The 22,279-nt window shown below is 34.7% G+C and overlaps 1 protein-coding gene across 5 annotated transcripts in view; it reads left to right on the top strand.

The window, feature by feature from the left end:
* Positions 1-830: 830 nt before the first annotated feature.
* LOC125661192 (NADPH oxidase 5-like) overlaps positions 831-22,279 on the top strand; it is a 45,021-nt gene continuing 23,572 nt past the window's right edge. For 2 of the 5 annotated variants that reach the window (XM_048893117.2, XM_048893116.2), the window contains exon 1: positions 20,438-20,656. In XM_048893117.2, the coding sequence (XP_048749074.2) occupies positions 20,626-20,656 (31 nt within the window). In that variant the 5' untranslated portion in view covers positions 20,438-20,625. Of the gene's footprint in view, positions 1,127-1,459; positions 1,498-16,230; positions 16,342-20,434; positions 20,657-22,279 lie in introns of those variants that run through there. The other 3 variants (XM_048893121.2, XM_048893120.2, XM_056147332.1) reach the window with 3 other exon arrangements.

Here is a 22,279-nt window from a genome sequence, read left to right as displayed (position 1 = left end):
TAGGCTCAGCCAATTCATTGTTAGGTAAGATTATGAAATAAGAATTTCAGCTACTAGCCATTTAATATTTCAATGAATGACATATTCACACAATTTTATCTTTCGTATCTTTTCATTTGTAGTGTACAGCAGATAGAAGCTGCAAATTACCAGAATTGTTTTTCTTATATTCAAGTTTCTTTATTCACTCAAATCAACAATACGTGGTACATGAGGTCAAGTACATATGATACATTCCAATGGGAAAAGAGATACAGGGAAGAGAGACACAAACATAATCATGTTTACATCAGGAGAGAAAAAAAGGAAGTTAGAAAAAAAAGATTATATGTATGCGTTATGGAGGACAGACTAAATCGTATTTTTTTTGTTCTAAACAAACATAGGTTTCTCAATTCTTTATCACTTGTAGCTGACATTATTTCAGAAAATTTAACCACCTTTGGATTTATACATTACCTTGAATGTAAAAATTGTTTGCATTCTTTGGGCAAAATTGTTAATATAAAATGACCCAGTTTTTATTTCTAAATCAAAGATTATAGAAGAAATAAATTTATGAAATTCGGTTGCAAAGGGCACCGCCCCCGCAACTAAACTTTCTTTTTTCCTCCGTTGACAACATTTTCTTGTCAAATTCAATTGAGGTGTTTTCATATATCTTTTCAAAATCAGAGGTTTGAAATTCAATACATATCGAAACACTGTAGTTTTTTAATAGGACACGAAAATGCTGATTGTTTAGGTATAAGAATTCGTGACTGTGGCCAATGAAAAGTTGTCAGCCCGGATGACACGCGCGTAGAGTCTCAGAACTTTAATATTTTGTTCTCTGTCGGGTAGCTTGCTAAAATTTTATATTTATTTACTGCAGAGCTGTACGACACGCGATATAAAATCGTGTACAACGAAATTAAGTTTCGAATTTCAAAGTGTAACGTTTTTGAAGTTTTTTTTTAATTCTGAAACCAAAGTATGCTACATGTATACATGTAAAACAAATCTATGGTTTGTATGCCATTATAAACTGACGGTTCAGAGGGTGTTTTAAAGTCCAATTTCATACCGATGTGAAGAACTCGCTGAGGTTGTCTGTTCCTTTCACACACCCAGCCCGAGGATTAAGGTAAGTAAAATCTCGTTATCTCTATTCTCTTTGAGCCTCCACCTAGAATTAATTCCACTAACTCGGAAAGAAAACATCGGTCGGTCCTGTGGGTGCTATTTTATTTTAATCTTGACACATTTAAAAGGGGGATTTAAGATTTTCGATTATTTAGCTAATTTGTTCTTCTTCTTTTTTAAATGTTCGGCGTTTTAAATCCGCCCTCTTATTAATGAACACGACATCTCGCGCGCTGTCCCCCTCTACTTGTTTGCTTAATTATAACGTAAATATTATACGAGAAATTATTCTCTTAAAGTGAATAGGACAAAAATTGTCTTAAAATACTTTCAGTATTTAGAAAGTACTACTGTGACTGAGGAACATCAAAGGTAAGTCGTTTGATTGGTTTTAATTCTTAAAAGGAGGAATGCTACACCAGAGAAATTTGATATGCATGAAAAGTGAAGGATATATGTACAACAATATTTTGAATTTAAAACTTTCAAATTTACTTTATTTAGTCAAAAAATGCAGTTTCAATAGAAAGTAATCTAGGGGGGAAATTAAAACCCGTACTGAACTCGAAACCGCAATCTACAGTCCACATGCTAACCTACTGAGCTACTCAGCTAGGCAATGGTTTATGAAATGAATTGACAAATATTTCTAGATATCTGTTTTAATTCACGTTTCAAGAGGAAGTCAGTCATTATGACGATGTAGAGTAACTGATTAACAAGCTTTCAAGAAACAAAATTTATAATTTGAACTGCCCCGTATCATAACGATCTTGCGAGGGAGGGGGGGTATTCAGGGACAGGGGAAAAGATCATGGGTCTTGATACAGACCGTCAGAAAACAACACCGCATTTATTGCAGGACTGCTTCATCACACGGAAGAATGCTACGCGCACGAATTAAGACGGGGTTTCCAAATTTAAAAGATATTATTTTTCAGTTAGTTACCTCAGTTTAATATTATTTTTTTTTTTTTTTTTTTTTTTTTTTTTGGTTGAGTATTTCTTGTTCTTTGTTTTAGTTTGTTTTACATGTAAAGCGCTTTATGGTACGTGAAATTGTGTTGATTAGATAAAGTGCTATAAAGTGCTATAAAATGTACAATGATAATAGTAATGATAATATATGCATGTACATGTAGATGTCTGCTCCTCAAGAGCTGAATCATTGTATGAGCTGTCCTATTCCCGCGTAAACGAGAGAGAGAGAGAGAGAGAGAGAGAGAGAGATGTTTAATGATTTAACTTTTACATTTGAAAAAGTTAGCTTTTTCTGGAGGTCATTGGTATTTGAAAAATGGGACAAAACATTGATACATATATTGGTGATGACATAAATTATGTTGTATATATTGGCAATCACATAAATTGATGACTTAAGAAATCTTGTTCTACCGGACAGTTTCAAATTCAACAGCCTGAATTTTACAAAATCTAAAACCTGTATAATATGAAAAAAATTGACATTTTCCCACTTTAAACCCCATATTACGTCGCTTTTCATATTTTTTTTAAAACTAACAGTAGAACTTGTCTCGAGAACCGTGCTATGTTTTAGAGAGGAATGGAGTGGGGGCGTTAACCATTGAAATAAACACTGGTGTCTCATGAGGTGTTGCAGAGAACCACAAACATGATAGCACAAATAATTATGTTTACTCTTATCTCAATATTGAATTCATATCAATTCTGTTGTCACACAACATGTAAACAAGAAGAGTTGCGCGGTCTCAGATGCTAATTAGATTCAACAAAAATTTTCACCTGGCGAAATTGTCTGGATACCTGTCAAGAAATCAATTTCTTAAACTCGAAATTACACGTTACAACAATATCAAATTGCCAAACTAATTTTGGGTACAACCCCCTCTTGATGTTTATCTAAATAAACATTGTACAAAATAATAAAGCGATATTGTACCCAATTAAAAGCCACGGTTGTACTGGACACTACACAAGATTTATAAGATTTTAAAAAAAACTCTTAAGATCAAAGATGATCATTTATTCCGGAAAAAAATCTTTATATTGGTTACTGAGGCAGACTTTTTTTCTTTCATTCTTTACACTTCCAGTACCCAATTTTATTCCGTTTATTACAGATTTTTCCTACCCTCACTTAACAACGTGCACAATGCAGGCACGTACATGTATCATCGTTTTTCAAAGTGTGCGTGTGGGGTGGGGGAAGAGAAATTGGAAGTTGGTTTGTGTAAATTTTGACAAATAAAAGAAAGAAAAAAAAGGGGGGGGGGCGATCTTTAAAATCTGGGGGGAGGGGGTGGTGCGTCATCTGTGAATGCCTCAAATTTCCCCCAAACTTCATTTTCTTCTATCATGGAAGGGGGTACTTATATTTCGCTATACATGTATGTGGCTTTTGTTCGTAACTTCCAAGCTTATATTCTTCTCATTCACTATTACTATAGTGAGGGGAGTCACACAATACACATGTATCTTTATTTGTATTAGAAAACAACAATGAAAAGTGCCCCCCCCCCCCCACACCCGATCCCCGATTTCACGTGCCTGCGGCGTCTTTAACCAAATGTAGACAAGTGTGCAACTTTACGTCAATGAGTTTAAATGACCTACAAGAGGCATGGTCACGATTTTTGATGGATTGATATTGACGGTTTTTGTTATAGAAATAAAGATATTTAATAAATAAATGGATTAACAATATTTCTACACAGGATACATTTTGTATTTATATAAATTCGACCCCCCCCCCCACCACCACCAATTGCTTGTCATAGTCAGAAAACTACGCGCGGAGGTAAGAACTCCAAGATTAAAAAAAAAAAGTATGTCAAAAGCATTCAACATTTCTACATAAGTTAATGATAAATCAGTTTAGGGAACTAACTTCCATTACATATATACATGTACAACCTACTGTAATACATAACAGCCGACTTTACATGTTTATTTGTCACAACCAGTACATGTGACTATCAAAATAGTGTAACTCTAAAACAGACCTGGAAATATTCTTCTTCTTCTTTTTTTTCGATTTTTTCTTTCTTTTTTTTGTTGAAACAAAGTATGATAGAAGTGAACTGGAAAATTATATATAATTGAGAAACGTTACGTACTTTTATGTCAGATGACCCCCGTCAAAATCTCGTCAAAAGCGCGAGATACCCTTCAACAAAGACAACGCACTCAGCAAACTCATAGTTTGATTTTACAATTTACACAACAACACAAAACAGTTGAAATTGTATGCTGTATTCATTAAAGTTGTATGGTCCCAATTTCAACATTTTTTTCCACCTTGTAAAAACGCTGTTAAATCATCGCGCGTGTGTATTTATGGGGCTGTATGACATGTCTTACATTATTTCACCTGGTTTAAACAGAATTGTTTGATTTTAAATCGGTGTTTATAAACAAATGTCACTCGGAATTTCTAATGCACAGTCAAGTGACAGTCATGTGTCCAGTTCAGACTTCCGGAAGTAAGACCATCGCATCGGTTGTATTGTCTATGTAAAGCTGAGTAAACCGTTTTTATATTACAAATGTAATATTTATATTAACTGCCCCTCCCCCCCTTAATTAATAAATTAAATGGTGGTTGCTAATTAAATTAACTATACATGTAATTATCTCTCCTGGCACCTACCAGTCTATCCTCTAAAATTTCCGTTCGATGTGAACATGTCACCAAAGTCTATGTTCAAATTCTCTGTCTGGTAAATAGCTACATAACATCGTATATAGAATGCATGAACAGTTATTGCCTATGTAGGAAGGCGACATCACAAGTGGTCAGACCTCCGTACGTTGTAGGGCTATATTCACACCTGGCGGTTTTCGCTCTCCGGTATGAAGTCTACAACAGTATTGTTACCCTGATGAAATGGGAATATCGACTGTAATATTTACATTATGTCATTGTTTAAATAAATTTCAGTTTTGAAAATACCTGAGGGTAAGAACTACGCCACTTCACACCAGTGCTTCATGAAAGGTATACCGACACTAAGTGCTGTAGTTCATAACCTCACGTGTTTTCAAAAATTACTTTTGTTTCATATACATATCTACATTCTCCCAGCCGTTAAAAGAGATGCACTTTGGTTAGGGATCACGACAAAAATTTCGCCACCGCTGGTGATGTTTGAGTATGAATGAGGAATTCTTGAATGGATGTAAAACAAATATTCATGAGAAAGAGTTCACGAGCTTCGCTACTATGTCTTGAAAGAAAAAAAATAATGTGACGTATTCGACAACATCTAAGTAAATAAAGACCGCGAATAGAAACCATTCAACACCGTATTGTTGATCTCTATGCAGGGGAGCTGTTGGTTAACATTGTGAGTAGGAAACAATGAAACACGAGTGTAGTGGATGTAGATAGGGCAAAGTTTGTTTGCCATTTTGGAATCTTCAAACAACACCCCCACCCCCTCCCTTGGGCAGAAAAGGCATAAACTTGGTTCACAACACCCCTTTGAAAATTTTCTGGTTCCGCCCCTGTATAAACAAATTTAGTCATTTGCATAGAATTTGTCAACCTATTGGAAATCTCTTGCTGGGTTTTGACCTTGAAAGCGAATATTTCAATCATCGTGTGTTGAATTCAGAGAGGGATGTTGACATAGATATTGAATGACGATAAATAAGGTGAACACATTCATTTAAAAGCCACGGCCCGACGCGACCTCCGCGGTTTTGACTTTTTTTTCAAAAGGACATACGTGCCGTTTCTCATTGATATTTAATTTTTCGCGTTTTACGTACAATTATTTTTCTCTTTCTACTAAAAAAACCTTTAGGGTACATTGCCATGTCTGTTTTAGAGTTAGCAAATTTTGATAGTTCCTGACTGTTGCAAGTAAAAAGAATTAAAGTCAGTTCTCAGGTGTTACAGTAAGTTATATAAACGGACATTACTGTAGCAAAGAGGAAAGGAAAATATCTTAAACGATTTTGGATCGAAACCGTGACCGTTGCATTACCACACGTAACTCGGTGATCAAATACTCTCTCTATTGCTTAAGACATATGTCTTATCACATCGGTTACAAAATGCATACATAAAAATGACATTATATGGCGGTGTACAAATTCAAACAACGGATAATAACTTTTAAATAAGGTTTTCTCGCAACTTAAGTGTAAGGCATAATTATTTTCCTAAATCACAAAGTTCGTGTACATTATGAACACTTAATGATTGTACAAATTTGAAAACAGATGGTTTCTGGCAATAATACTCTTTTGATATATTTATGACGAAATTCCTCGTAATGAGGGGCAAATTAATACAAAGTGGTATTCGTCCCCTATGTCATTTTTACAAAAATTACATTCTCTGTTTTCCCTTACAATATTGTTTTGGCGGCCGGTTTAATTTCAAGATTGTGAGAAGATAGTCTGATTCAACAAACGTGCCTTTTATGCATTTTAGGTATAGGTTTTCAAAGGTTATACCGCATGATTTACGAAATAAATGTAGATTATATGATAATAGCAAGAGTTATGTCAAATGGACTAAAACATGTGTGGCCAAATATTGTGTCTGAAACATAACCAACATCTAACCCCTGAGCTACCCAGGCCGATATACAAAGAATGGCATTATAATTACATTATAAAATTTCAACCTATTTCGGAAATCGTGCAAGAACTCTTCATATTAAGGAGATGAAAAAATGATTTGAGAGAAAATGTCGGAATAAATTGTCGGCATGTCCTAAATGCAGATATGGCTATCAAACAGCACACAGCTGTTCGCGTTTCATCATTTGGTTTTAAACAAGTTTGTAAATTCGGGAAAATTTATATAAAATTATATTTTTGATATATAAATATGATATATAAATCATTAAGGACAGTTCACTGATACGAAAATCAATCTAGTTATCCGAGTCGCTCGATATTACCGAATCAATTTTCAAACAAAGCACATATAAACAAGTCGACAGGCGATGCTATACAACTGTACTTCATAATGTCAAACTCTCAGAAAAATGCAAACTTCTTTTAACTGATTTCATTGGAATTTTATTTTAAGTTCATGAACTCAAGTTGGAATCTTACAGTATTTTAAACACTAATATTCGGGTTTTGAGGGATAACGGCAGAACCCTATTAGTTCGTTTCTTGAAGAAAATGAACGTGATCTCTTTACAAATCCTATAAAGAATACACAATTGAAAACAGGACAAATCCAGACTCCTGGGCACACCAGAGGTGGGTCAGGGTGTCTAGGAGGAGTAAGCACCCCCTGTTGATCGGTCACACCCGCCACGAGCCCTTTCCTACAAAGTGTGGACTCATAGATTTACGGGGAGGGGTTTTTTTCATCGTGCTGTATGTAACGCCTACCCATGCCCCCTCTGTTGGATTTTGATGAACCACCCACAATGCGATGTGACTTATTTTAATAACCGTATTGATGACTATCCTTGTAACACGAAAAAATTCTCAAACAACCAACTCACACAAGGCATATAATAATAAGTGTATTTGGTTTGGGGGTTTTCTTTGAATACTTTTGCTTTGGGGGGTGGATGGGGGTGGAGGGTGTTAGGGGTGGGGGGTCGTTTTGTTGTTGTAGAAATACTCATCCAGTTTAGCTATTTAAAGTCCACTAAACATAAGCATACCTTAACATGGTTCTGTGTAAGTTATTTTAAACTATTCAACCATTTAAAATGTCGCCACGCCTAATATGAAGTTCCGGATTACGTTCTGATTTCTAAACCCTTTAAATCCTTGCTTTTGAATGTGTAGATTATGGTATCAAATAGACAAGAATTTCCTTTCATTTCATTCAAGCAAAATTTAATGTGTTCACAGTTAACTTATAACGTTCGATCATATTCAATTTATTTAATATCTGTGACTTTTTACGTATTTTATGCGCGTACATTAGGTAGTCCCTTTTGTTAGTTGCAAGTACAGATATTTGTCACCGAAATAATTTTCCCCACTTATTTTACGAGTCATCTGCAAACTTGTTTTCTTCCTCTGATCTGGTTTTGTGTTGAAGCTATCTGGTTTTATGTTGAAGTTCATCCCAAACAAAAGGAAGATCAACACCTTTTAACCATATATTCATTTTTTTTCCAAAAATGTCTGACCTTTAAGTGAATAAATGTTGAAAGCATGAAAAAGGCTATAAAATTTGAATTATTGTGTGTAAATAATAAATTACCAGCGCTGAATGTATTAACATTTTCGGTGTCTAAATCAAGCTTAGATAAAGGCACTGTCCTCCTCGCCATCTTGACGTAGATTCAATCTTTATTGCTGCATCTTTTTCTTTATCTTTGCTCGCCATGACACGTGCTGTACTAAAACGTGTTATAAAATGGATTTTGTTTTGTTTTCTAGGGCTTTTTTCATAGGCAATATAATCAAATACAAAGACACGTTTTCCTCACAAACAGAAATGAGATTCCATCGTAATTTCATTATTAGTTGATAATTTTTAATGACCAAACCCTTTCTGACGGCCTATCCGAATTTTGTTTTAAACTTGTAAAAAAGGAAGCATGGGTTTACTTTATTTTAGACTTTGCTTCCTAAATATTTTTCTTAAATTGATATACTGAAGCGCGAGACAGTGTATCAGCACACTAATATTTAAGTTAAAAAATAATTTATGTTACAATGATATAGAAACAAGTTCTATAACTTATATCAATGTTTATCATCGAACGGATATTGACTGTGGGGGGAAACCGGGGTACACAGAGGAAACCCACGCATCCAACAGGGCGACCACACTTTCTTCCCATATTCCAGCAGATCGAATTCGGATCAAAGCGATAAAAAGCGAATGTGTTAACCACTACGCTACCCGGACACCTATAAACATACATGTACACCTATAAACATACATGTACACCTATAAACATACATGTACACCTATAAACATACACCTATAAACATACACCTATAAACATACATGTATATGTACCTAATCAGAGACTCGTATCTACTGCAGCTCCGTGGGTAGTGTACTGATATCCACTACTCAGGCCCGCACTCACGGCAGGTGCGAGGATAGTGTAAAAAGTATACACTAATCAGGCCCGTACTTACATCAGGTGCTAGGGTAGTGTAAAAAGTATACACTAATCAGACCCGCACTCGGGGCAGGTGCGTGGAGAGTGTACTCGCATCAGGTGCTAGAGTACTGTAAAAGTATACTCTAATCAGGTCCGTATTCACATCCGGTGCTATGTAGTGTAAAGAGTATACACCTATCAGGTCCGTACTCACATCAGGTGCTAGGGTATTGTAAAAAGTATACTAGTTAGGTCCGTACTAACGGCAGGTGCGAGGGGAGTATATATACACTGATCAGTCCCATACGTATGGTAAGTGCGAGAAAAAAGCATGCACGCCATACTCAGCGGTGGTCCTTTTCATAAATCTCTTACAACTAAGATGTAAATTCCTCATTACATTTCAGAATAATCAAAACAAGTGTATACAGTGGCCTTTACCCAGGCAATGGTGACGCACACAGCCGATAGACATCACGTCATTTAACCAGCTAACCATGCATCCAAGTATATTTATTTAAAACATGAAGGCAGCCTAACTCGATCTCCTAATAAACCTACGGCAGTTGACCGAATCTAATGATATTTACATTACAGCGTTAATTAGAATTTTACATGCGTACTTCGACGCAAAAAACGCCAATGCATTTATAATCTCCGCGAAATTATCATAAAAATCCGCGAAAATTAGTATATATGGAAATTACGTCATATCATTATTGTGACATAGACACGTTTTCCTCCTCGGCATCAATCAATTTTGTGAAAATGTTAATCAAATTGTGTCCTGTCGTAAATTCGGGTAAGACAAGCTTCGACCGTCGTAAACAAAATACTTTTCCGTATCAAATTTCATAAATACAATTCATATCAAATAGTTTTCAATTTATGCTTTAGATACATGTATAGTGTATTAGATGCAGATGTTTTTGTTTGGGGTTTTTTTTCTGCGCCGTGACCAGAATGCTGCGTTTGCCTATTATATACAGTTCGATTCGTACGTATTCAAATATATTACTCTCCTATCGAAAGTTCATAGTAAAAGCTAAATACATTGCATGTATTACAAGGTATCAATGTACTATACGCATTTCCAAAGCCATGTCCACACAAAACGTCCGCGAACTGAATTCTGGGTATTTTTGGAATGGCACTTGAAATCATGAGGACATCAATACTGACATAGACCTCACAAACAACGTGTGGACAATATAAGATTTATTGATATAGTTATTTTGATTTGTTGACAACGATATTACCATTGGTCAAATTTTGAATTGTTGATAATGATAATTTTTGTTCTTTATTTCAACTTTGTATTCCAACAATAAAATACAGAAATGTTACAGGAATCATATGATCTATTTCAAATAATTTTGTGATCAATTGATGTTGAGGTATTTTAAAAGATTTAAACTGCATTGTAGCTATTTATAGTATTGAAATATTATACATGTATATTCTTCGTACTTTTATGAAAAGTGAATTTATTGTGTACTTTCATTTATCAAAGTTCCTTGGTGCCTGACCCAAAGTAAGAATTGAAACTAATAACTTTTCTTTATTTGCTAAATTCATGTCATAAATATTCTACAAAAACTTTATTTCACATGGCAAACAAAAATATAAAGTGTTGTAATATGTTTGACATCGTCCTGTGTGTACATCTATCAATTTTATTGTTTTACTGTCCATTAGATTTATTTTTCTTCCGGTATCTCAACCGCTGTCTGTTCACATTACCAGGGAATCTCCAATTTTATTATATTACGTATCCAACCGATAACTAAAATTCATCTGACAAAAAACTCCGAACCCTTGTACAGTCTACCCCGCACTGTGTGAAAAATCTTCAAGCCCATGACAGATATTCAAGGACTGGTGTAAACCTTTCTGTTCGAAAATGTCGATAAAACTACCAAGTTACTTATAAAATATTGACATGAATAAAACGACGATGTTATGAAGAAAATATGATGCCTGAATAAATTGAACGTTCATAAATATTTTTATCTATTTTAAACATCATGATCATATTCTGTATATAAATACCGTCTGATATCAATTCTATTTTTAATGCCAGATCTAAAATTCAAAACGTACTTGGGGTGGGAAAATTATTAACAATGAAAATTTTTAAACAAATCATTCATCAGTTAAAATTCATCTACTAAATATTTAGAGAAATTCACAACAAAGTTTACATATATTATTATTACTCGCACGGTGACTTTAAACATATGATTAACAGTCTTAACTAGACTAATTAATTTAACGTACATGTACATCAGTATTCCACGCGCTCCAATTGACTGAGATCCAACAACCTAGAAATGCATATATTCAACTGCACATGCCTAACATTTGATTTCTCCAACACGGACCAAGAAATAAATGGAAATTTTCAAACTTCATAATTATTACTGATTAATATTTTTGTGTCACTCAAAGAAAACCCGTATCTTAACTCACTGTTGACTATGGTTTACAGTATAATTATAAAGAAAGAGTGATTTCTATCGCGAACTGGATTAACAATGTTGAATTATACGTTTAGTAACACCGAACCCGATCTAAAGATGATCGGTCAGATATATATTCTTTGCTAAATTGTGTTTGCTTTTCCTCCCATTCGAGAATTTTCCATTCATGTGGAGACTTCACAAATTGAAGGTGAGGTGCCACAACAATATGGCCCACAATTTGTAGGAATGAAGTCTTTTGTATCGTGCTAACGCCTTCAATGACACGTGACCTAGGTTTTTAAGGTTGTATACGAAAGACCCCTAATGCCCGGATTACCTCTAGGTTTGACGCTGTGTAAAGGAAGTCGAAATACAGGGCGGTGATTAAATAAGAATTTATGTAATTTTGTACCATCTTCCACGTGACATTTAGATATATCGACGACGTATTATCCATTAACAATAATAATTTTCATTCATGTGTCGATTCGATATATCCCAGTGAACTCGAAATAAAGGACACCACAGAGTCGTCCTCTTCTGTTTCATACTTAGATATTTTATTGAAAATAAATATTAACGGCAAACTAACAACTCAACTTTATGACAAACGGGATGATTTCAGCTTCTCCATTGTCAACTTCCCATATTTATGTAGCAATATTCCATTATCACCTGCATATGGTGTTTATATCTCTCAACTGATTCGATACGTAAGAGCTTGTTCTGCTTATGGTCAGTTTTTGAATCGAAGCAGGCTACTGTCAAACAACTTGATGGTGCAGGGGTTCCAACAGTCTCGTTTAAAGTCAGCATTTCGCAAATTCTATGGTCGTTTTAACGAACTAGTTTACAAATATAACCTATCATTGGGTGAAATGCTGTCTGGCGTGTTTCATACCGATTGTTAGGGCTATCTTGGCACACTGATTGTGACAACGGATAACTCTGTTTACCTTATCAAGATATAGGACTCACTGCAGGTGTGACCGGTCAACAGGGGATTCTTACTCCTCCTTGATATCTGATTCCACCTATGGTACAGTGTATATCCAGGGCTCCGTGTTTGTCCAACTCTCTATTTTATATTGCTTATAGGAGTTATGAGATTGATCACTGTTCGTTATCTTCACCTTTCATTGGAGATCTAACAACGGGATAAATTTTATAAGTATGTGCGTTAGTTCAGATGACCGATACGACATACATGTACTTGCGTTTGAATGACTAAATGCGATTGATGTACAAATATATAATTAGAAACTCGAGTTTGACTTTCTGTATTATGTCAGAATATTTTACTTGTAAATCATGCAGAAAAATAGAGTATTGTGGCGGAACGAGTTTGAATATTGATATACGTTTTCTAACCAATCAGGTGGACAGAGGGTCGATATTTGAATTTCATACTCTACGCTGAACACCCATTAACCGATTCCAGCACTCAGCACTACACATTGCCATTCAAAATTTTCATCATCAAATAATTCTGTTTTGGTATATCTAATGACATCATAACTACATCGAAATCCAAAATAACACATCAGAAGATATGTACTGCACATGTACAAAATCTGTTTTGGTACATCTAATGACATCATAAGTACATCGAAATCCAAAATAACACATCAGAAGATAGGCACTGCGCATGTACAAAATATGTATAGGTACATCGAGCCACTACTACAGTCCATAGTATTTGTTGTATGTTGTCTTTGCTACGAGAGAACAATCGAGTATCGTCCTTCTGAGGCCATATAAAGCCGGAAGTGAAACAAGCTTCCGGGAGCAGAAGAGAGGAATATTTCTACATTCAGAAGCATAAATAAAAATGTGCATACTAATATTTCAACATTATTTTGTTTATGATAAAACGTTGATATGCTGCACGACTCATTTCACTAAGAAGTTTGTAAACGTCACAATGTGGATTCGACCAATCATGTTGAAGATCGTATTCGTGGCAGTTCTAACTTGTTTGGTGACGATCTCATGGAGAATTAAAAGGGAAAGGAGATATTGAAATAATGCCTCAAGAAAATCGCATTTAAATATAACGCAATTAAAAGTGTTGGATGTTTATTTTTCTTACATCACTTTTTTTCATATGGATTAACACGCGTTAATGTAATCCAACTTTCAATCGCCTGTGAGAAAATTTTGCGACATTGGCGACAACCTCAACGTCGCGAAAAAAATATCTCGTCGCTAACCAGTCCTTGAATATCTGTCATGGGCTCGAAAAGGTTCAATCACGAAAATTACTCCCCGCGAACCAGTTTATCACGTGTGAATCGTGAAATAAAGTAGCCGCGAACAAAAGCTGGTTTACAGTAATCAATTCAATATATTGCTATATAATAACTATTTCACTTATAACGCAATTTTATTACTTCCTCTTTTTTTAATTGTATAAAGTGGATTGTCGTTGGGGCGTCACATATGATAAGTTTAGCGCAACCGTCTCTGTTTGGTTGCCACGGCAATATTTGTTCTGTATTATATAGATTTTGATTTCTCTTTATGATTATTCGTTAAATTACATCGAATACGTTTCAAGAAAATGAAATGAGATAAGCAACGAAAGTAATCTCTACTACTTCTTCTTCCTCTTTGTATGATGCAGAAAAGACTGGGATAGTTTACGCCTTTTATAGCTACACGTGGTTAAAGTTCAGGTGTAATTGGGGGCCTTTAGAAATTGAGTTATATAATATTTTGCAATTATGTAAAAAAAAAAATTACGTAAATCGACTACTTGTCGGAATATTTACTTGCACCAATAACGTTCATGAACTTTCTTGTCTGTGGTACATAGACATGCTATCGTCTGTTTACACAACACAATGCGAGGAACAAGGAAGAAAACTGCCGTCTGCTAACTTGACATTTCTTTGAATGTTTGAAATTCACAATTCAGCAAATTAGTCATCGAATTCATGAACTTTCTTGTCTGTGGTACCTAGACATGCTAACGTCTGTTTACACAACACAATACTATAGGAACAAGGAAGAAAACTGCCGTCTGCTTACTTGACATTTCTTTGAATGTTCGAGATTCAGAATTCAGCAAATCAGTCAACGAATACAAAACCTATCAAGACTTGTTTTATTTCATCTGCGTTTACCTGCACTGTTACGGGGTATTGTTTGTGATACACGGTGTCTAAAATCACGTGTTTCCAACACAAACATAAAAAGTGCATGACGCAATCAGATCCACACATGTGAAGTGATTTTAAGTTACTTCCCGAAATATAAAGCCTTAAAAACAAAGCACAAACAGATGAGCTGTATATATCTATGTATTACATTTCAAATATTTTTGCCTTTGGTATCGTTACAACTTTGTAATGATAGCCATTTTCGCATGTTATGAATAATGCGCGTATGAATATTGATAAAGATAGTACATTTACTTTAACGGCTGGGAATTTCGACAGAAATGAAAGTAAAATGAACTAAATTTCGGGTTTTTTTATACATGAGGGTTTGAACTACGATATTTCACACCAGTATATCTTTTTATGAAGTACAAATTATACCGCGGGCGTGAAGCGCTGAAGATTTTACCCTCATGTACATGTAATTTAAAAAAAAAAATGAAATTCATATCTAGAAGGACCTTTTCAAATTCCATAGCTCTGCTGTCATATTATTTACATGATACAGTAATTCAGTTTGGTAGTACAAATTGTATATTTGTTAGTATTCTCGTCGTTAATAATTCAAAACGTTCACAATTTTCTTATTCTTTAAAGATGGAATGAATTCGAAACTTGCAAAACTACACTCTTTCATTGAAGAAAGGCCAAATGCCATCAGTTGGTAAAGTGAAATATTGAAAATTATTACTTCATGTTGACCTAGTTGTAATTATTACTTCATTGATTGATTGTATTTTATTTTTATTTAAAACGTCCCTCTCAAGAATATTTCACTCATATGGAGATGTCACCATTGCCGGTGAAGGGATGCGAAATTTAGGCCTATGCTCGGCGCTTTCGGGAGGGATCTTTATCGTGCCACATCTGCTGTGACACGGGACCTCGTTTTTTACGGTCTCAGCCGATGGACCGCCCCATTTAGTCGCCTCTTACGACAGGCAAGGGGTACTGAGGACCTGTTCTAACCCGGATCCCCACGGGAAAATTATTACATGATATTGACTAAGTAATTCAGTAACTTTCCCCCGTGGTGTGCAGTCTGAGCCAGACAATTTTTCCATTCGGTATTGGTGCACGTTGTTGAGGCCATTTGAACGTTGAGCCTCGCTCATATCAACCTCTGCAACCCCACGCCAAAATCAAAATCATGGGGTTTTTTTCAAAAGCGATTTTTATTAGATATCAGTGGTGGGAGGAAATTCTGACAAACAATTCAGATTTAATATCATCAGTTTAAAATTTACAGTCCATTAAGAAATTTAATATTTCGCCATTGAGTCCGTAGCGACACACGTAAATGTATTTCTAATAGTACGACCGCAATGCGATATACTCTCAACGCACTTAACAAGGAATGTTCAATGGTGTCCTCTCTTCCTTGTACATGTATATGGCATGCTTTAATAAGTAGTTAACTATGCATGATTTACTGTCCACCGTGATCGATTTAAATGCCCCGACTATTTAATAAAAAGTCCAACGTATCTCATATTTCAAAAAAGGGAAACTTTCAAATTCATGCACGATGGTATCGTTTTGCCTGAAAAAGTAAGTGACTTTTACCTATACATGAACATTTTGTACTTAACTTTTCAAAAACATGCATCTACCTTGCAATTTGTACCCATGCATAATTGAATTTATATTCTTTTATTAATTTAAAAGAAATAAAACCACGTGCATATATACTAATAATTTTGTATTCGATGATCTTAAGAATTTCCACATCTGTACTTTCCATTTTGAAGATTTATTATCATCTATTCAATTTCTACAGCTTTGCGAATTTTAGACGGAAAATGAGGGGGAAGGGACACAGTTATTTTCCAAACTTTGTTCCTAATTGCAGAACAAAATTATTTCGGAAATAAAGATAGTTTAATTATCGCTGCCGATAAACGAAAATCAACGCTCACTGTGCGACAAATGCAATAGTAAATATCTATATAAGTTTTTTATGAGGAAAATTAATTCATATTTGTTTTGGTGCGATTATATTGTTTGTTGTTTTATTTTTTAGTTATTACAGTATTATTATTTAATTGTTTGTTTGGTTTTTTTTGGGGGGGTGCTATTTTTAGTTTGTCATGTGTTTTGTTGCGGATATTGAAATACATGCATTATATGATGAGAATAATCTTTGGAAATAAATACGGCAGTTTTACACTCGTGCAGGACAAGCGCTCATTTCACTACTGAGGAGGTTCCCCTAGTGGCACAACAAATGATACCATATAAAAGAAAGTTTTATCTGAATTCTCGCCAATTCATTATGCAGTGAACTTTTTCGATCAGCAGTCGAATTCCAAAATAAACAGACATATATATCTCCGTGTGAAATGGATTGGTATTGCAAATAATTGAATTCATACCAAAACCCAAACGAATATATACTCGATCGTGACAGGTGTTCAACGCGACAATTGTTTAAGGGTTTTTTTGTTTATTTAAATCTCGTTGAAATCTCATCTGTATTCAAATTAAATCCAGTTTGAATTTTTTTTAAAATACCAAGACATCTCCCCCCTATGTCCACGATTGTCAGTACTTACACGAGTGCAAGTCGATATTAGCAATGAGAAAAGACCTTTTGAATGATAAATATTGGTTTAGAGAGAATGTATTAAAGTTTAGTAAAGGTTAATATGTGTCAGTAGTAGTGGTATACAACCGATAGACACACGCATGTCTTTTCATAAGAAAACTGTTCTGTTCATTTTGCTCCCCATAATGTTAAATTTTGAATGCGTTTGTTATTTTTAAATATTGTGTTCCGTTATGTAGGTATATATTTTATATACGTACACACAATCCTGCTTTGCTCGCTATATATTTATGTAACTCTTTTCTGACTTTGGGGTTTCATCAATCTGTGTTCATAAATGAACTCAAACTTTCAGAATTGCCAGGACTAAAATGATATTATGTCCCAACGTTAGAAACATTGCCATGGAGACTATGCTATGTTTTTGTTTGAAGCAGGCATGACTCAACACCATCTAAATTGAAACTTGAAAGAATATAAATAGGGGTCAAGAGACTAGCAAACATTTAACATCATATTATGCAAGCTGACCCCCTATTCCCGGAAGATACAAAATATCGTTAATAGGAATCTCTTAAAACGTAAAATGTCACAATGTTGTTACAAAGAAAAACACCATCTTTATCCGTATTGCGTTATCCAGTCTAGTTTAATCGCAGTCCAATTGTCAAACGCTGTCAGTCTAGTCACGTTTTGTTTCTCTTGATAACAATACAATCGTGGGAACTTTTCTAACGTTTTAAATTTGAAAATGACGATCCGATTACATTGAGAAAATAAATAATTCGACAGTCACAGAATATTAGGTACAATGCGGTGTTTTCACCCCAAACAAAGGATAAGCCGATTTCTGACTTCACTGTTTTATTAAAAGATTTTTTTTCTCTTTATTCGAAAGATAGAAACAACAATAACTCGCATCACGATCACTCTATATTTTTTCTGGGTTTTTTTTTTTTTTTGTTTTTTTTTTTTTTGACAACGGTTACTCACTATTTGCTATAGTGTTTTAATCAAAACACGGCATGCTGTTTTGATTGCAGCTCCTCATTTGACTCAAGGAATGGGTCATATAAAACGTTGGTTCATATGTCACGCTGGGAGTCACTAGTAAAGTGTAGTAGATTTAGGCCAACGGAAGTTAGTTATATGTGCAATAGGAGATGTTTTGACTGGATTTACATTTCGTAAAAATTTGTGGCGAAAAAAGATAATTAGGTTTTGCTGAACTTTGCTGGAAAAGGTCAAAGGTTGAAACCGTAGAGGTGAGTTAACTTCGCTGTAAAACCAACCCCATGTGCAGAGCGATGTAAGGGAGAGGACTCAAGGGAAATCTTCAAACCGGTTTTTTTTTTATTATTACAAATTTTATATTGTAAATGTATTGAAGTGTGCTGCCCTTTACAAGATAAAACGGAGTTCATCGGTAATTTTTGTATTCTTAATTATATTGATCAGTAACCGGTCACGAATTTTAACTAGACTAATCTAAACGTATACAAACCGTTTCTGGTTACATGTATGTAATAATGCAGACTCTGAAGCATACTATCAAACCACTGCAGCGTTCTCTTTCGCCCCATGCAAACGGTCCATCGTTCACAAATACGTATATAGAAAACAAAATGCTATGTTAAACTTGTTTGATCACGTGTCGTTATTCAATGCAGATTTGTTCACCATATTTGTTTATTGGAACCGTCTGGATAATGCAATAACGTGTATAGAACTTGTATATTCTATGTAAATGTGGGGGGGGGGGGGGTTGGGGGGGGGGGTGTCCACAATAGACATCATAACAAATCTTTTAACTTCGCAAGGGAAATAGAAACATTAAAAAGTGTTTACATTTCTTTCCATAAATAAATGCATAATATGCAAGTACTTTTCTTTAGATTATGGAGACAAATACAATAATGCCACCAAAAAAGTAAAAATGAAGTTGTACACAGTTTGGATGGTTTTAATTGCGTAATTTGTAAGTAAAAGAGGAACGATTATAGTATATGATATTTTTTCATTAATGTCCGTACGGATTTACAAGATGCAGAAAAAGGGGGTGCGACCCAAGTGTGTACTTCTTCCACCGCTAGAGGACCCGGAAATTGCAATAAAATATCTTTTTCTTAAAAGTATTCAAAGAATGATGGGGGGGGCGGGGGGCGGTTGCAACCCCAATAATCTCCTCTAGAAGAAAAGAAATACAGAATAAGAGATAGAGAATAAGAGCGAAACTTCTCGCACACATGGCCCCTTAGTTCTGTGAAAAATCAAGCAGATTTGCCTATTCGTCATGGATACAAAGAGCGCGTGATTTCTTGTTTACCCAGAGTAATTAGCCTCATACAACTGAATCATCAACATAATTCATATTGTCAATGTTTCTGCCTTCCATACCTTTACCAATTGTAATGATATTCATCTCCTCTTGAATGCGATACAGACGTGAGCAACGTGCGCATGAATCTTGATAAATATAGTTCGTATATTTCAACGACAGGGAAATCGGACAGATAAAGAATAAATTTCAATTTTGAAAATACACGAGGTCATGAACTCACATGCTTCACACTGGCCTACACACGAGGTCATGAACTCCCATGCTTCACGATGTCCTGCACGTGAGGTCATGAACTTCCATACTTCGCGCAGGCCTACTTTTCATGAAGCGCGTTAATTGCTGGAGTAAAGCGTCGCAGTTCACGTCCTCATGAAATTTCAAAAATGAAATTTATTTCTTGAATACATGTTTCATTTTTTGACTTTATTTTCCGCCCATTTAAAGAAAACAGCAGAATTCATCAAATATATTCCCCCTGAAAACGATGTTCAACAAAACGGAAACTCCATCGTTCCTCTCACTGTTGTATTTACGACTACACTGAATATAGAAATAAGCAACTTGGAAAATGTTCAACACTTGTAACGGATATAGCGGAAGACAAAAAATTACAGATACAACGGAACTAATATCAACCGGTGTAAAAGATGATAAAAGCATGTATCCGTACTACATGTACATGCTAAAAGCCTCTTTTAAAATCCGTTGTACTGCGGAAACCTGGAACCGATGATATGGGGAGGAAATAAATTAGTGTTTGGACAGAGAATAGAATATCTTGGCATTGAAACTTCTGAACATATATATTCTTTATTGCTTAAGACATATGTCTCATCACATCAATTTCATAAATACATGTACATAAAAATGACATTGTATGGCAGTGTACTAATTAAAGCAAGCAACGGAGAATGACTTAAACAAGGTTTTCTCGCAACTTAAGTGCATGATACCAACTAGTGCCTACACAGTCGGTGGTAAGTTTTTATTATATTATTATATCGATTTATATTTGCTCGGAAATAGCTATTTGAAGTGGAGTTTATCATATTGGAAGACTCGCTAAAGGAATGCATTTTAGGAATTTTAGATGAAGCAATATAGAGGAAATTTAACATTGCTTCCATGCATTTGCATCTGTTAAAAACTACATGTAAAACGGTATGATATACATGTACATTCATATGTATAAAAGTTTACGCATTTTTATCGTTGTCGTTTTAAAAACTTAGAAGTATTTGCGTGAAATTATGGAGTAACATTATTTTGAAGTTTTCTTGACGTTACGATTTCGTGAACAATGCAGTGCGCGACGTCCATAATTTTCATAACTGCTAGACAAAATAATATAATCAACATTGCTCCAAGAAATAAATTTATTATTAAAAATTTTCAAATTTTTATGTATCGTATGTCATAGTGCAGTTGCGATTTTGAATGAATTATAAATGAAGTCTCGGATCAAAATACGAAAACTCTGTTGATTTGCTTTTAATAATTGGTGAGTTAGTCAGACTGAGTATTATTTTATCTATTAAATGATTTTATTTATTAACTCAGTTTATCTATATATAAATGTTATTTGTTTCGGATTTTTTTTTTTTTTTTTTTTTTTTTTGTATTGCTCCCTTTTTTACAAGGTGACGGGTTCTTGTCAACTGGCTCGCACGATGTCTATGCATAAATGCCCTTCCCCCCTCCTGACAATATGTTTCGGTCTTGCGCGTGAATGACGAGATTTTATTTCATTTTAAATATTGTCATACATGTACAGAGATATGTAGATACTACTCGATTTATGTCTTTGAGAAGAGTCTGACCCCCCCCCCCTTCCTTGAATGTGTCCAGTATTAAACAAATTGCACCTTTAACGACTTCCAGATTGAATGTGCAAATGTATCAAAAATGTTGCGACCATTAGATTTTCAGTTTGAATTAATTGGATAGAGCATATAATCAATTCACTATGTCAATCGAATAATCATCACTCCGTGGCGATAAGCATCACTCCGTGACGATAAGCATCACTCTGTGACGATACATATTTGCATTTTCTCCTTCTACTTCTGAAGTTTATAAAACCTTCATTTGTTTATTTTGACGTATTTTGTTACCTGTCTTATTACTTTATAGAATTAACAAGTAAAAATGAAAGTTTTGATTTATTCAATGATAATTAAATTGGAACAATGGACCACATTGAATATGAATAATCATTTTAAAATGATAATCATCATATTTTATTTCTCAATCATTGTCAATAAAATAACAACAGTGTTATCATATTGAAATAATCAGCACCCTACAGGTTTGTAAAACCGAAATAAACTATAGATTTCTTCTCTGCCTTCCCATCCCTCTATATGTCGGTCAGTCTGTCCCGTTGGTTTTCAAGGCTTCTATTTTTCGTTACGACCGTGAGGATTCATTTGAAACTTTCAGTGTAGTTTAAGAGTGGCAAACTACAAATCAAGGCCGAATTTCATAACATTTGATGGACAGGTGTTAAAGAAATTAATTTTTATATTGTTAGCTTTTTATATTCATCGGGATCGAGACACTGAAATAAAGGCTGTAAAAATCTGAATAGATACTCGGTA

Source organism: Ostrea edulis, chromosome 8, assembly GCF_947568905.1.
Source record: "Ostrea edulis chromosome 8, xbOstEdul1.1, whole genome shotgun sequence".
NCBI classification, from domain to species: Eukaryota; Metazoa; Mollusca; class Bivalvia; order Ostreida; family Ostreidae; genus Ostrea; species Ostrea edulis.
This window is presented reverse-complemented; position numbering and strand designations above follow the sequence as displayed.